Source organism: Botryllus schlosseri, chromosome 7 (genome assembly GCF_051294905.1).
Source record: "Botryllus schlosseri isolate E-star chromosome 7, Bs_hap1, whole genome shotgun sequence".
Lineage (NCBI taxonomy): Eukaryota > Metazoa > Chordata > Ascidiacea > Stolidobranchia > Styelidae > Botryllus > Botryllus schlosseri.
This window is the reverse complement of record NC_137242.1, coordinates 17,585,962-17,603,178: the sequence shown is the minus strand read 5'-3', so window position 1 is coordinate 17,603,178 and position 17,217 is coordinate 17,585,962. Positions and strand designations below refer to the sequence as shown.

The 17,217-nt window shown below is 41.7% G+C and overlaps 3 protein-coding genes across 6 annotated transcripts in view; 2 read left to right on the top strand and 1 right to left on the bottom strand.

The window, feature by feature from the left end:
* The window catches only part of LOC145442933 (uncharacterized), a 356,044-nt gene that overhangs the window by 239,262 nt on the left and 99,565 nt on the right, over window positions 1–17,217 (bottom strand). The window lies entirely within an intron of this gene.
* On the top strand, window positions 4,949–6,437 carry LOC145443499 (uncharacterized). The gene is made up of 3 exons (XM_080321458.1): window positions 4,949–5,010; window positions 5,096–5,327; window positions 5,948–6,437. The coding sequence occupies exons 1-3, from the start codon at window positions 4,949–4,951 to the stop codon at window positions 6,422–6,424; spliced, it is 771 nt and encodes a 256-aa protein (XP_080177584.1). The 3' UTR covers window positions 6,425–6,437.
* The window catches only part of LOC145442795 (uncharacterized), a 31,487-nt gene continuing 28,073 nt past the window's right edge, over window positions 13,804–17,217 (top strand). For both annotated transcript variants that reach the window (XM_080320804.1, XM_080320803.1), the window contains exon 1: window positions 13,804–16,483. In XM_080320804.1, the coding sequence (XP_080176930.1) occupies window positions 16,406–16,483 (78 nt within the window). In that variant the 5' untranslated portion in view covers window positions 13,804–16,405. The remainder of the gene's footprint in view (window positions 16,484–17,217) is intronic.

The window sequence follows — 17,217 nt, the reverse complement described above, 5'->3', positions numbered from 1 at the left end:
TCTACTTCGAAAAATTTTGTGATCTACTTACCTACTTCTCGCTATTTTCAGCTTGTCAAGTAGAAATAGTGTAATCCTCTAATCAGAAAGATAGCTTGACGAATTCTGGGCCTGTTTTCGCGGAGTACTAACATTTAATTTTCATAAAAGTTAAGTAAAGACCAGAATTTTCTTCGCGCACGGCACATTTATGGAGTGACAAATACGTTTTCACGAAAGTATTGGTGAATATACTTTACGTAACAGGCTGTGTGGTTCTGTTCACGCCGCATTGTCTCCCATATGAAATATTTCATCATAGTAAATATATGGTCCATGCGTTTGAAACTATACCGCTTCGCAATCTAGCAGTTACCTATCATGTCGTGATCTAGCAGCCCATGGCGTGTGTCCTAATCTGGAAAAGTGCGGACTCTGCCTTTTTTTGTGCGTTAGACCTGTTTTAGCAGAACACTGTTGAAACTTTCTGGACAATGGACATAAAATACAGGAACTAGGTCATACAACGGAACCTTTCGAGTATCTCATACCCTAAATCAACAAAAATTATGGACGCAACTTTTTACTGCAACTTTTGTTAGAATTAAGTGCAACTTTCTCGCGATGTTAGTGCAACAAAAACTTGCCCTACGTAATGATACCACAAAAGGAATATAATTCACAAACTGCATATATACAGTTGACATGAATAACATTGTAGGCCTACTATATCGCAGATCCGGTCAAACTGTTCTGAAGCATAAACTTGCTTATTTGTTGTGATAGCTAGTCATCGGACCTTGTAATTGGGGATTTTTTCATATTCACGATTGAATTTCGTGATTAATATTAGTATAGTTTCACATATTACTATGAAATATTTAAGCTTTCTCAGCCCATGTGATCAGATTCACCGGTAAAGTTGATGCAGGGGGTGTCTTCGAAAATGTATAGGTAACTTATTATAATGCTGTTCTGCATCTTCGGGTGGGCCAATTGTTATTAGTCCCCTTTGCTGCATGCTGTTATTTCTTGTCCTCCCATCAGAGTTGTCGGTATAGTGGAAAGATATTAGATACGTCCAAACGTAGGCCTACCAGAAAGGAACTTCCTTCGTGATGAGGACAAACACTATTACAAATTGGTATTTCTTCATCGGGCGCATCATTTTCTTCTGCTATTCGCATGTTTACTGTGGGGCTCAGATAATACAAAGGACAGCTTTATTAGGATCGAAAATTAACTCGCATTGAAGTAAATTTCAAGAATAGTTCAAACCTCCGATTATAATTTGGGAGTCAATACAGCACGTTGAGGGAGCAAAAGCAGAAGACATCTGACATTAATGAAATTCATGTACTGGGCGCAAATGACTGTAATAGCGATAAGCACCCATGATGTGTTAATAAAACAAACAATTCGTAAATTCAATTTGCACATTGACGGCCAACAACACATCCTCATCAAATTAGGTGTCGGCGGCCACTAATATTCCTTCTACCGCCGCAGATTGGCCTCCCCTGGACCGGGGCCTACGATAAGGTATCGTAGTCGTAGGCCCCGCATGGACTAAAGAATCGATATAGGGGTCAGCTATAGACACCAGTACTTGCTGGAAATAAAACTATCTCCTCGTAAAGCTTGGTCTTTTGGGGAGCCCGAAGTCGCTTTCTACGCGTTTTGGTCTTGGCAGTGGTGGGCCATTGCACGTCAAGGCCATATGCCCATTCATATCAACAAATTCTTCCTCCTTGGAATGATATTACCAGCCACGAAGCCGTATCCATCTAGTGAGGAATAGTGATATTGGGCACAGCAGAACAGTTTACTTTGAACAACAACTTAATTTATGATTAAACTGAAATCAATTTCGTAATTAAATTGAAATATCGGTATTGGCAGTCTGCTCATGCGCAATGACTCGAGTCAATACACAGATTGATACGATTCGAGTCGAGTCATTGCCGTATTTTGAGAAAATGACTCGAGTCAAATCAAGTCATCAGAAAATTGAGCCTCGAGTCGAGTCGTGACTCGAGTCATTACAAATCTGTTTACACCAGGCCAATTTTCTTCTTTTTCGTTCCTTGGATGTCGGCTTGTAGCATCGCCTACTTAAATAGGCTTTTATAATTAAGACACCGCTTATACGGATGAGATGGCGAGGAGAAGCCTAGATAATTGACCCCCAACGCTTAAGTAGGAATTCTGGAGTCGACTTCGGTCGGACTAGAGCCCGGGGCCGCAGCTGTGGGTTTATACCAACGCTCTATCGGCACCGTTTTTTAAGCGCCCCGGTCGTGACAGTGTGTTCCATTCATATCAGCTAATTCATCATTCGTGGAATGCTATTACCGTCGCCGAAGCTGTAACAGCTAGTGAGTAGTAGTCTACATAGGCGCTGAGTTACGGGGTGGCGGGGTGGCGCAGCCACCCCATGACATATTTATGGGGTGGCGGCCACCCCATACAAAATGCTTAAACGCCCGCCGTCTGCGATTTCGAATTTTATTCTATCGTCTGGTCAGTTCGATACGACATCAGCGGAACGAGACCATCAGCGCTGTTAATGAGCGACTCCGTGATATCGCGTAAATGCCAACTATTTACTATTAACCGATAAGCGCGCTTCTAATTGAATACGCGGCTTCGTCGGCGCGGACTTCAATTGATTAGGCCTTTCTCATATTTTGATTAGCGCGAATCAATTACGTCTGTTTGCGGATTAGAAGTCTGAGATGCACGTTGTCAGTCTTAAATTAATATGACATAACAATCCCTGAACAGGACGGCGTTGGCTCTATACCAGAGGTCTCAAACTCAAATGTGCTCGCGGGCCAATTTCCTGGTTTTTGATGACGCCGCGGGCCGCAGCATCACAAATAGGGATATTCAATGTATAATTTCCAAGTAGACCTTGCAGACAGGCATTTCACAAGCTTGGAATTTCCTATTGTACTATTCACGCTTCACACGGCAAAAATCACATTTTCAAATATTTGAATAAAAGTGTTTTTGTGCCGGGCATATTTTTTTAATTAATGAGTTATAGACATTATGCGAGAGGATGCATCATGATATCGTAAAATTGTCGGGTTATAATATTGCAGCTAGTGGACCTTTGACGTGCCACAATTTTATGTAGAATATTTTAAAACCTACTGAAGATTGATCTGATATCAGAGCATGTGTATAGCCTAATCCTAGTTTTGATATAGTCGTGATAAGTATAGGCTATTGTTACTGTCATTGCCAATGTCAAATTAAATCAGCGTTTGATTTTGCCTTCGAATATTATTGGACCATATCAATAACAACTTAAATATAATAATTATTGAGCCATAGTAATAGCATTGCTAACCTTTTCAGCAATCGAACCCCTTGTGCTTCCAATAGGATTTCTCGTAGCCCCTGTCCATTTTCAACACAATTTCTGATGGTACCTACTACCTATATTAAAAATCGGAAAGCCCATTCACATAAAATCGCGCGTAGCGCGAAGACTATCATCCAGTTTAATGAATTGGCAAAGAAAATATTCCACAGCATATAGGCCTAATTCCACAATGCATCTCGTACACCCTGATGTGGTGCTTCGTACCCCGATGGGGTCTACGTCCCTGGTTAAGAACCCCCGGATTAGAAATGTCCAATCGGCGAAGAATTCATTGGTGTTACAGCTGTAGAGCGTACTACTACCGTACTCGCCACCGATAACAACATGGATAAAGAGAACGAACAACAGGTTTGTTGGGACTTCAGTGATTTTTATAGTAGTTTTAGCATGGACTTTAAGTTCCTATATCTTAAAAGATATATGGCACTTGAATATATTGTTGAATAGTTCCAAAATGCCGTCGCGGGCCGCACAAAATGCTCTCGTGGGCCGCGTGTTTGAGACCTCTGCTCTATACGTTTGAGATATACCAGACTGGCTCGCTGCAAACGTGATAAATCAAGCCTGCAATGATAGCGCACAGCAGGAGATGTCATGGAAATTTTGCGTAGGCCTATATAAAATAATCGCGCTCCCTTTGTACGAAGTACGATCATGATAGCCAATAACATATGCTGACAGGTACAATTTACCGTTGTTGCGCAATAGAAGCAGTCCGAGAAAAGACGATGAACAGAATCAACGATTTGTTCTTGTTAGGGTCCGTCTGTCAGCGACTAAATTGGCCGAAAGTTGACAACAGGCCACGAGTCTACGACATTCCTATTTCTGTTTCGAGCTAGAGAATCAAGATGCCGAATAAAAAACGCATGAAATTGCAACCTAAGATTGGTTCATTTTTTGCTCCGAGTCAGGATTCTAAGACAAGTTGTAACAAGTGAAGAAAGTAGCGGACAAATTTTAGAAAATTATAGGGAAGAAGTGCCGACCACAATCAAAGCGGTCACCGTTGACGGGAGAAGGTACAGGAACAGTTGGAAAGATGATTATCCATGGTTGAAATACGACTGCTCCAAGACAGGGTATTTTGTTCAACTTGCGCATGGGCGGTTGAACACAATAAAGTTAATTTGGTATCATTTTCGAAAATAATGCATGCTTCGGCCGAAGCCTGGGTCGTTACAGGTTACAACAATTGGAAAAGGGCAAACAAGGCATCAGAAAACACCATGACAGTCGTTTACATAAAGACAGCGCACATTCGAAATTGATTACAGAACAAGAGCCGGAGAGCTAGAATCGCATATTAGACGAAAAAACGGAAAAACGATTGAAAGAAAACAGTCACGCTCTCAAAATAATTTTCGACTGCCTACTCTGCCTAGGGTGTCAAGGTGTTTCTACTCGTGGACATACAGACGAACGTTCTAATTTTTTCGAACTATTGAAACTTGTGGCGAAATACAACCCCAACGCTGCAGCATGGCTTGATCGACAGGATTACAAATGGACCAGTCATGAAATTAGCAATGAAATTCTTGGAATGATTGCGAAAGAAGTACTTATATCGAAATGAAATTTCCGACATCAAGCAAGGCCGATATTTTTGCATCAGGGCAGACGAAACTACAGACGTAGAGAAAAACGAACAATTATCTTCATGCGTTCGTTACACCGATGCAAAGTTTGATGTCCATGAATCATTTCTTGGTTTGATAGAGTGCCCTTATACACTGATGCAGCAACATTGCATAAACTAATATCGAATGGATTGACTTCGCTAGGACTTGACCTTTCTCTTCGCCGAGGGCAAGGATACGACGGAGCAGCAGCCATGGCAGGGCGGTTATCAGGAGTGCAAGCTCGTTTCAAGGAAACCTACCCGACCATGCTGTATTTACATTGTGCTGGCCATCATCTAAACCTGGTTGCACAAGATGTGTTGGGCAGTGTTGGGCGCTGTTGTAAATTTCATCAAATCGTATCCGAAAAGACTGATTTGATGAATGTCATTCCTCGTCTTCCTTACACCCTCTCTGCGCCACTCGCTGGGTAATGCAGCTTCCTGTCGTTAACGCCTTCCTGAACCAGTATCAAGCCGTACTGGATTGGCTTGACACCAACTTGGATGCACTCAGTCGCAGCAAAGCTTCCAGTTAGTTTCATTCGATGGAAGATTTTGATGTGTATTTTTTGTTACGCATATTGCAAAAACTTCTGTTTATTTGAAACCCGGCCTGTTCATACAGATGTTCAAAAACGTGGAATTAGCGTTGGGCGAGTTCGTCAAGCGTTGGGCGAGTTCGTCAACTGTTGGAAACCGTCTCGTCGACAATTTCGTGGAACGCGGGCACTGAAAGTGAGGCATCCGTGTTGTTTGAAGCTTGTAAGGACTCTGCTACTGCAATGGGATTGCAAATGCCATCTCTGGCGCGAGCCACAGGCAGACGTGCAAAACGATCGGAAGATCAGCAGCAGCGCCATTTAACGGTGGAAAGTTTCTACCAAAACATTTATTTAAATGTCTTTACTCAGTGTTCTATTTCTTTATTGACACGCTACTCACAACAGGATATGAAAACGATCAACGACATTGAAACTGTTTTGCTTAACAGAACCCTAGGATCAGATGGTAATTCGGCATTTGACAAAGTCACTGCTATATATTGTAACGACGTCGATTCAAATATGCTGTGTATGGAACTGAGAAGCTTCATACAACAAAAGCAGATTTCTGTTTCAACGATGCCACAGCTTCACAGTCTCTTTAACAAAAATGAAACAATTCCGCCGATGTTACCGAATATGGCTGAACTTTTAAGAATTTATCTCTCCCTGCCGTGTACTACCTGTGAAGCAGAGAGGTCGTTCAGTGCGCTCCGACGCTTAAAAACTTATTTAAGATCAAGCATGACGCAACAGCGATTGAATCATGTGCTCGTATTGAATGTATATCAAAAGGAAGCTTCGAAGATTCCGCTGGAACCCTTGATGAATGACTGGATTGAAAGAGATACCGTCCGCAGAAACACTTTCGCCAAGCAGTAACAATCTCTGAGTGTAGGCCTAATGTTGTTTGTGTTTTTTTGATTAAAACTTATGCCCGCGTCTGAACAAATTGTGCTCATTGCCAGTGGCGGCTCGTCCTATAGGGCAACTGGGGCATTGCCCCACCTAAAATTCTGTTCAATAACAATTTAACCATTTATAGACGCACAGCAATCAATATATACCGAGATCACAGCGAAACCCGCGTTCTTCTTGTGCTTTCGCTTGCAAACGCCCATACATAGCGAAGTCTCTGCGAAAATCAAATTCTCTTCTGTGTTTTCGCTTTGTGAATGCCTAGTAGTGCGGAGCATGGACCGGAGCCGGATTGGATATCCGGCCGGATTTTTACAATTTTGGCCGGACCGGATTGGAGCCGGATCAGTACTTTTTCTCTTACGGCCGGAGCCGGATCGGAGCCGGATCACTACTTTTTTGATCCGGCCAGAATTTTTATGGATAAGCATGACTTTTATATGGATAAGCATGACTTTTATATGGATAAGCATGACTTTTATAACTATATAACTACCAACCAACCACACGTAAGTAACCTCAAAGCCAGTGTGAACATAAACAAGGCATATTTATCAATTCACGGAACCTCCGTACCGAGTAGGACCGGATTTCTGGCCGGACTTTTTCATTTTTGGCCGGACCGGATTGGAGCCGGATCAGTACTTTTTCGGATACGGCCGGAGCCGGATCGGAGCCGGACCAGAGAATTGAACAACCGGATCGGAGCCGGACCAGAGAATTTGTCGATCCGCCCCGCACTAATGCCTAGCCGGGGCTTGCCCCGGTAGCGCTCATAACAAGCTTTCACTATCTATTCTCTCAAAGCCGCGCACAATAAAGAAACGGTGATTTACTCTCTCCTATTCGTAAAATGGCCGAGCAACCGGGGCAAATATGCCTACTCGCCCCTAAGGTGTGATGTAACAATCGTATCTATATCTGAACTCGGTTACCGTAATATGCGTTGAGTCGCCCTATGCTGGTATAGGTCGATTTTGACGGTGTTTCGCACCATGATAATTCTTGAAACTTGGTATGATATGTCGTGAAGGTAGTATTTAACACTGCTCCAAGTTTTAGGCTTGCTACTTAAAGATAATGGTAGTAATTCCGTTTCCGAAGTTCAGTGTGTGCTGATCTATCATGTACATAGTACAGCAAACGGATTTTACTCAAAAACCGGTATTGGTCTCCATTGATTTTGACGATGTTCTATACCGAGATCGGTCATGACATTTGGCACGGTAAGTGTTAGTATCGACCGATGTAACAAGTTTTAAGTTTGTCACTGAACTATGTGGGTGGTAATTTCGTTTCCAAAGTCGAGTAAGAGCTGACTCTTCATTTATCGCCAACAAATTTACGCAAAAGCCGTTATTGGTCTATATTGATTTTAACGATGTTCCATACCTAGATCTGTCATGAGCTTTCACACGGTATGTCTTGATTTTAGTATCGAACGCGGTGCCAAGTCTTAAAGTTGACACTCAATGATTGAGGCAGTTATTTCGTTTTCGAGGTCGAGTATGGTAGAGATGCGCGCTGATCTGATACTTAGCCTACCTACGTCATTGCGGATCTCACGCAAAAGCCGGTGTCGGTCTGTGCTAATCTATAGTCTGCGTTCCATAACGAGATCGGTGATGATATTTCCAATGGTATATCTCGATGATCGCATGAAACAGCTAACCAAGATTCTCGGTTTGCATTCAAGTATTCGCATAATTTTATGTTCGCCAATGTCCATTTCACTGTGAAATTGTGGCCTTCAAACCATTTGCTTACAATCCCCTGTCAATTGCGATAGCTATTTCATTTTCGATGTCGGCTAACAGCTGATCATTCGATCAGCCTATTCCTCGATCTATTTTACTCAAAGTTCGGTGTTCGTCTGTTTGCATTGATTTTGACAGTGTACCATACCGGAATGGGTTATGAGATTACGTATGCTACTTCTCGATGATTTCTTGTAACAGTATACTAAGTTACGGCTTTTATTCATGTATTTATATATTAATATATTTTCCAACGGCGATTTCGCAGCAGACTTATAGACAGTGAGCCGTATGTGTTGTGTCACAGTCTCCAGTTTCAAGGCCAAAATGTCCTACGTTGTTCCGAGACCGAAGTTCCGAGGCTGCTGTCCTTAGTTCTTCAAAGACCATTCAAATTGATGTTCTGGATTCAATATGACAGGCCCAATCTATGAGATAACAATTGCGTATGTGTCCGAACTCGTTGACCTTTCCAGTTAGGCTTACGCAATCTCTCGAGTTCTAGTCATTGGAATTAGTCAGGTCAAGTCAAGTGCGAACATGAATCGTATTGAATCTTTATTCCGTACGTAGTTTACGCAGTTGCCTTTAGAGCGAAAATGAGAGGTCTAGAAGTTGTCCAATCTATTGATCCAATCGTACGCCGGGTGCCTCCGCTTTGGTTGCCTATTATCACCTGGTCGTAACCAGAGATGGCCACAGTCCGGTTCAGGAGCAGGATTTCAATGATTTTTTACCTGGCCGGACTGGATCCGGATTTCGAATTTGGGGTGACGGTCGGATTTTAGGGTCTATCGATTTGCGTAATCTATAACTCTACCATGAAATCAAAACGCATGCTACTAAGGATGACCTGATACTTGATTCGTGGCATAGGGACGATTCTTAGTTCACGTACATTTTGTAAAATAATCCTTTGATTAAAAATAAATGAATAAAACATTTGTTACCACACTTCAAGTCACGGCTCACCGGCAAACCTCTCGCGGCACCTACGTTAAAATCACTGTTGTCGGGAAATTCATGTGACCATCATAAAGTTACTTTTTTACGTTGGAAAACGCCATTGTGACGTCATGTTGATAAAAGTCGCTCGCAGCCCTTGCCCCACCACCCGATATTGTCACGAGCCGCCACTGCTCATTGCCATTGTCGAATCTGGGTTAGCGCACCCTGTAATTGTTATTACTGCGGACTTGCGGCATGTCTGCAATTTCGTTATCAGCGCAACCTTGCCGGTCGATTGTACAGTACGATAAAATTGATCACTACTATGTATTTCTCACAGCGTACTGATGCTGATTTCAGCAAACCAACGATCCTTATTAGATGTACAAATTCGACCTCATCGTTAGAAACGTAGACTTCATCGCGCACTCTGAGAAACATCATCTCCTATCGCGATTTGACGACCAAATATACGTTCACCTTCTACAAATTAAAGTGGATTATTTGCATCGATGGGGGCCGCAAGCCGCGTTTAAAATATTTTGTGAACCATTTTTGTTGAACAGTGTTTCAATGTGTGTGCCTGACCGGTGGAATATTTTCCAGTGGCCATAATATGAATCTAATTACGGTTGGCGAACGTAAATCGGGAAATCGATGATTTAATCAGCAACCAATTGTCGCGATGCGAGCTACTCAATACTATGTAAAAAGCCATTGTGTTTGGCGGTAAGGGATAATTACTGATTGGCCGCGCGAGTTCGTATAATCAACATTCTTGTCTGTCTTTCGTGTTCCAGAATTGTCACTCTATGTTATTGCTCAGTCCAGCGACGAATGCCGAATACGCGGCAATCAATGACTTAATTTTGCAGTCATCTCAGCGGGAGATCACGTCGCGTTACATTGTGCGCTATGCGTGCCCTGGTGCACAGACGAATCTCGCTAATTGGTCGCGACCGCGCGTGACACTGGATAATACGACTTGATGAATTGCAACTGAATATTAGCATGAGAATGGTGATTTCAAAAGGACGGGGTTTTGCGTTTCAAAAGGGGGAGGGGGGGTTCGACACCTGCCGCCACCCCATGCAAAATTAAAAGTCGGCGCCTATGAGCAGATATATAGGATATTTGACTCTGGAGAATATAGGGTTACCATATTTTGGAAATCTGAAAAAAGGACACTTTTTCAGAATTTTCAGACTTATTGCAAAACCGGAGAAAAATCCCGAAAAAATGGCAAATTTTTCCCACATCGTGGTCGGTTGACTAAAAAAAAGGTCAACTTTCTCGCTCAGCGCCCAAAATACAGTTTTTCTTTCACTATCAGGTGGTTGACTAAAAAAAGGTCAACTTTCCGGCTGAGCTCCCAAAATACCCGCCGGAGCGTTACTTCCATCGGTGCTGATTTACGGCATCTCACCGTCAATTTGACCAACATTCTAAAAAAAGAGGACAAAATCTCAAAAAAGAACACATTTGGGCGTCCTCCGAGGACACTTTCGAAAAAGTCAAAAAATAGGACAATCCTCTTAAAAGAGGACGTATGGTAACCCTACAGGAAAATAGCCTTGTTTAAACAACAACAACAACAATAACAAAAACATTATAAAACTGAAATCAATTTCAGCCTTTCAAAATGCTTCGTCCGAAATCTCAGACCAGCAGGTCACGGGCCGCAAAGTGTGACCCGGCGGGCCGCGTGATGGTGACCCCTGGTCTAGCTAGCTCCACATGCTGAGATTGTCGCATTGCCGACCGGCAGACGACTGCTGTTAGCCCTCACCGTTTACCGGACCACCTGACATATCGGTCTCGCCTTCTGTCACTTTTGCCACCTGTTTTGTAACTTGTCATTTTATATTTTTTTTATACTTTCATTCAGTGTGTATCTCTTTACATCGGCTATGCCCAGGTGTGTGCGTGTGAGAGATAGCCTAGGATGAAATTATTTTTCGCCTGCACCATCAAAATGCTTTGACGACGGAGATGCGATACGACCGTAAGGTCTGCACTCCCTTTTTCTCCTCCATGTGGATGCTGAGCGCCTAGCAGGATAGCTGCTATCATCATCATCATTGGTTTATTAGCAATTTTATCAGTTCAATACACCACAAAAATGCGATACAATGAAAAGACAGGAAGATGTCGAAGCGACAAGGAGTAGTCTATGGAATCTGACACCCACCTTGGCCTAGGCGATGTAAAGAGGAGGCATGCACACTGAATGAAAGTAAAGAAGATAGTATAGAAAAAGAATGCGACAAGAAATAGGGCGGCATGTCATGGGAAGCGAGATCGATAGGTCAGTCGTGGTACGGTAATCTTGAGGATGGACTGTACTTATTTAGTAGTAATTTCTTGTATTTCGACTTGAATGTGGACATGCTCGTCGACTGTCGGATGGCCGGCGGGATACTGTTCCACACATCAGGTCCGGCATATTTGATGGAGCGATGATCTTTTCGGTCGATCATATGATATTTGGACGACGTGGACGCGCGTGTGTTGTACTTGTGCGCTTTTGATTCAGAGGTAAAGAAGTCATTGAAATATTCTGGGCAACGACCGCAGTGAAACTGATACATAAACTTGGCGATTTCTAGTTTCCGCATATCTTCTATGTTTAGGACGCCGAATCTCTTCAGCAGCGACTTATTGGATGGGCAGCCAGGACCCTTTGGGGCCCTAGCTATGATTCGGAGTACTTTATGCTGTAGTTTCTGCAGTGGCTTGAGTGCAGTTTTACTGGCAGCCCCCCAATAGAGGATGCCATAATGTAACTTCGATTGGATTAGGGATTTAAAGAGTATCAGAAGAACCCATGCTGGCATGAAGCGCCCAAGGCTGTAGAACAGGCCGCACTTCGGTGATAATTTAGTTTCTAGGGACTGAATATGACTCTTCCAGGACATGTTCGAGTCCAGTAAAACTCCGAGATATTTGGCATTATCTGTGTTGGAAACGGGCTGACCAGCGATATTAACGGTTAGGTTATTTTTTGAATTTACTGTCAGCAATTGCGATTTCGAGGCGTTTATGCAAAGGTTGTTCTGGGTCGTCCACTCATGGACTTTGGGCATTTGGTCACCAGTCAGGGCATCCAGCTCTGCCGTCGAAGATGCGGAAGAGAGGAGGTGAGTATCATCAGCGAACAGTGCGGAGCGGATCGACAAATTCTCTGGTCCGACTCCGATCCAGATTTTCAATTCTCTCGTCCGGCTCCGGCCTTATCAGGAGAAAGGGCTAACCCGGCTCCGGCCAAAAGTGAAAAAGTCCGGCCTCCAATCCGGCCCTACACAGTACGGTAGTGGTTCGCCGTGAATATATAAATATGGCTGGTTTATTTTCGCACTGGCTTGGCGGTTGCTTGCGTGTGGTTGGTTGGTTGGTTGGTTGGTTGGTAAATATTTAGTTACAAATGTCATGCTTATCCATAAAGATCCTGCTCCGATCCGGCTCCGGCCGTATCAGAAAAAGTACCGATCCGGCTCAGATCCTGTGCACTGAGCTATATAAACCGGATATATATAGCTCAGTGGATCCGGTCCGGCCAAAATTGAAAGCACACAAGCACAACACACGCGCGTCCACGTCGTCCAAATATCATATGATCGACCGAAAAGATCATCGCTCCATCAAATATGCCGGACCTGATGTGTGGAACAGTATCCCGCCGGCCATCCGACAGTCGACGAGCATGTCCATAATCAAGTCGAAATACAAGCTATTACTACTAAATGAATACTAGTGCATCCTCAAGATTACCGGACCACGACTGACCAATCGATCTCGCCTCCCATGACATGCCACCCCATTTTGTCGCTTGCTTTTTTCTATACTATCTTCTTTACTTTTCATTCAGTGAGCATGCCTCCTCTTTACATCGCCTAGGCCAAGATGGGTGTATGATTCCACAGACTACTCCAAGTCGCTTCGGCACCTTCCTATCTTTTCATTGTATCGCATTTTTGTGGTGTATTGAACTGATAAAATTGCTAATAAACCAATGATGATGATGATGATGATGAGGACGCGCGTCCACGTCGTCCAAATATCATATGATCGACCGAAAAGATCATCGCTCTATCAAATATGCCGGACCTGATGTGTGGAACAGTATCCCGCCGGCCATCCGACAGTCGACGAGCATGTCCACATTCAAGTCGAAATACAAGCAATTACTACTAAATAAATACAGTCCATCCTCAAGATTACCGGACCACGACTGACCTATCGATCTCGCTTCCCATGACATGCCGCCCTATTTCTTGTCGCTTTCTTTTTCTATACTGTATTCTTTACTTTCATTCAGTGTGCATGCCTCCTCTTTACTACGCCTAGGCCAAGGTGGGTGTCCGATTCCATTGACAAATCCAAGTCGCTTCGACATCTTCCTGTCTATTCATTGTATCGCATTTTTGTGGTGTATTGAACTGATAAAATTGCTAATAAACCAATGATGATGATGATGGAATATCCAAAAGTATGTACCGCTAGAGGTCAATCAAGTATCGTGAAAAAAAGATCCTGTATGACGCCGAAGAATGGAGTTGCAAGTTTGGGCCGATCTGTTTTCTCGGGCGTGCGTACTATGTTTTGTTTAGTTGTTGACAAATGGTAGCTGCTTTAGTATGACTTGTATGAATTTAGTCATTTGCCAAAAACAGAATGGAAGCAACTATGAATGCACTTGATTCACCGATCGAATGCTGCAGTCGCTTTCGTTATGAAAATGTTACCTTCTTGCACTTCGTCAGAATTTAGCAGCTGAATCATGGCAGGAAATCGAGGTCAGGTCAGGACGACTTGGTAAAGTCAACCCTGTTTCACGTTATTAATTCTAAAGATTCGAGATACGTATAGATGTAGACAGTGCGACCAGTTTGGCATACCATGGTCTACCACTATTCTGCTTAACATAATTAACGGGACATTCTTGTGTTGGATACGTGGAAAGTATAGATAGCTATACTTTGAAACTGACAATTCTATTATATATTGCGCATTTTTGCCTCATACAAATTGTATCCACTGGAAATACACTCTCGTTAGTAACCTATTTACTGACGCAAAAATTCTCTGAAGTCTGAATGGTCACAATGTTCGTTATTTTCAATTGTAGAAAACCAACTGATTACGGCAGGAATTGTTAATCGTTTCTTCATTATTTATGAGCAGTCTTCGAGAAAGGCATTTGCATGCATGCATGCATGCAAGCAAGCACACAGATTTCTTTAGTGACTCAGTCTGATTTAAGTCTTTGTCCCTTCAAAACTGAAAATAATCTCTGCCATAAAATGTGCATTGTGTGTTTGTTAACTGCCTAGTAAACAGCTTTAATACCAAATCTAGATATAAACCTAAGCCTAATGTGTGCATTTTTAACGTGATGGTCTAATGATGGAAGACGCGGCTGTGTCATGATGTGCAATAGACGCTGTCAATTTATTACAGTAAGGCATTCGTGTTCACATTTTGATTTAGCCTACTACTATTAACATGGTAAGCCTATACTGATTTATTTGTGAATTGTGATGTACATGTGGTGCATAATTGTAGGGACTTGCAAATTGCAGTTCAGAATGGATTGAAATTATGAAGAGTTAACTATTGGCACACAACACAGCAGAGTAATTCTCATTGCTTATCACTGATGGGCGGTATGGGCCTATGCTTTGTTTCTGTGATGTATATTAGGACACTGGTTCAGCATAGCTTTTCCAATTTGTTATCGAACTTGATATTGTTTCATTTTGTAAATGACTCAACAAGAAATATAACTTTATTGCTTTACTTGAAATCGAATTCCTGATGGCTCGGATTTTATTTGACACTATATTATAGACCTACGTTTCGAAAGTCATTCATCTTGATATTTTTATATCATACATCAATATCAGATACCGTATTTATCTTGGTTTACATGTAGGCTAATTCATATACTGTCGGCTATTTCCTGTTTAATCACACCTATTTCCTTGCTACTTTACTTTATTTCCGAAGAAATCTGTTTTAGGTGTCATGACGGTATCGTATATATATATGTTTTAGACTGATTAAGTTGCTATTCTTACTGCAATAGGCCTACATGAGTAATTGCAATTGCTTGGCTCACACGAGCTACTGCTTCCTAAACTCTGTTGACGTATGTCGATAGAACTGTCGAAGTTAACTGTATCGTGCAATCTTTGCATACAGATGTCTGCTTTCATACTTAATAGAGTTGAGATATCAAACCTTATGTCCTGTGTGAAGGGAAGTGATTGACCTTTTCCATACAAAAACAATTCAATCGTCGCGTTTCCAGAAATAGTATCACGTACTGTAAATTTTTCTGCATACGACAAACATCGTGATTATGTTTGCTACGCCTTTGGCAGTGTATTACATTTTTCAAATTTAGGATCTATTTTCTGGCGAGTAGAGGCAACTTGTTTATGAAGTTGGAAAACGTGCAGTTGCTTGAGATTTCTTATATTCGTGAACATTTGTGACAAAAAGGGTATGAAGAGCTTCTTGGGGGTACAGAACTTCAATATACAATAGAGTAGTATGTAGTATATTCATATTGAAATGAACCTGAATATTTTTGGCTGACACTTGTCAAGGGTAATCGTCAGATACTTGTAGAGAATTGGAAATAAAATTGTTTAGTAGGTATGGTGTTCACTGTCCAGTAGGGCTGTTCAAAAATAACATTTTTTCCTGAATCTTGCTGGCTACGTGATTAAATCCTTAGGTTGCCTTAAAAAACGACACACACCAAATTTGGATTCATTCCAAATCATATTCGCGGATTTCGTACAGCTTGAAAATTTTGAATTTGCCCAAAAATGCTAAAATATTTTTTTTTCAAATTTTTCTGCCAACCCCATGAAATTGTTGCGCTGTCTTCAAAAACGATGCAAAACAAATTTGACTAAATTCCAAGCCGTAGAAGTGGAGTTAGATCAGTTTTTCTTTGATAATTCTGGGATTATCCTTGATCGGTGGATAGTCGCTACAACAGCATCCATCTGCTCTGTTTTTATCTGAAAATGACATGTCCCAGAGTTCTGCCTATATCTGTGGTTTGTAGGGTGCACCAAGTATAGCCTATCATCTTGTTCACATGTCATGAATATGTTGTATCTTTGTATTCTCAGAAATCTTTCCAATCTGTATAGTACAAGCTCATCAACTCATGGATTAATGTAGGAAAGTCTTTATTCCGACTTCTATAATATTGGATATCATGAGCAGTGGAGGTGTTATGCTCATGGGATGGCTACGAAAGTCCCCGCCTGAGAACAAATTGAAGTCAAGACATCATGTAAGTTGGTCTATCTATATAGTTGGGTGTGCCTCGTTTTTATCAATCTTTGATATAATTGTATAATATTCCTTAGATTCTTTGGAATAGATAGCCGGATGTACATTATTATTATAGAATGTTTAGAATAATTATAATTATGCTACTTGAATTTGATCATTCACCATTCGCATGACCCATAATTATGATTAATGATGAGTTTTATTTGTTTTTAAATCTATAAAATAGAGTTTGTTAGAGTTTGTTTTAGTCTAATTTTTGTTGCATAACCATTGGTATAGTTGGGCGCGTCGAGAAATTTAAGGGAGATTAGGCATCATAGCCTTTCATATAATTTTTTATAGGTCCGACTTGATTTAATATATGATTCTGTATGTCTGTATGTTGAAATTTACCAATATCCATTCAACCCATTCAGCATAGGCTAAAACCTGCAGAATACTTTGTACCAATAAAGATATATACTGTTGAATGAATCTATGGATCATATATATTCCTGCCATTCAGTGGTAGGATCTATGTCGGGCCCTTGGGCGAAAAATAACTCCCGATTTATTGTTTGCTTTGTAATGTCATTGCTCTGTTAGTTCATTAAGTAGAATATTCTATAGTCGTATATCTATTTTTCAATCTTCCCTAATCATCTCTCCGCCAGAGCAGTGGCTACCATGCTTCTCTCCATCTTACAATGCCGCATACACCATTGTTAGTGTACTATGATATTTTGATCCACA

Bases quoted from the DNA above. Each gene is read 5' to 3' on its own strand.
- LOC145443499 (XM_080321458.1), top strand. From the start codon at position 4,949: ATGAAATTTCCGACATCAAGCAAGGCCGATATTTTTGCATCAGGGCAG. The intron at 5,011-5,095 runs GTAGAGAAAAAC...TTGGTTTGATAG, and splicing joins GGGCAGACGAAACTACAGAC to AGTGCCCTTATACACTGATG. The intron at 5,328-5,947 runs GTTGGGCGCTGT...TACTCACAACAG, and splicing joins CACAAGATGTGTTGGGCAGT to GATATGAAAACGATCAACGA.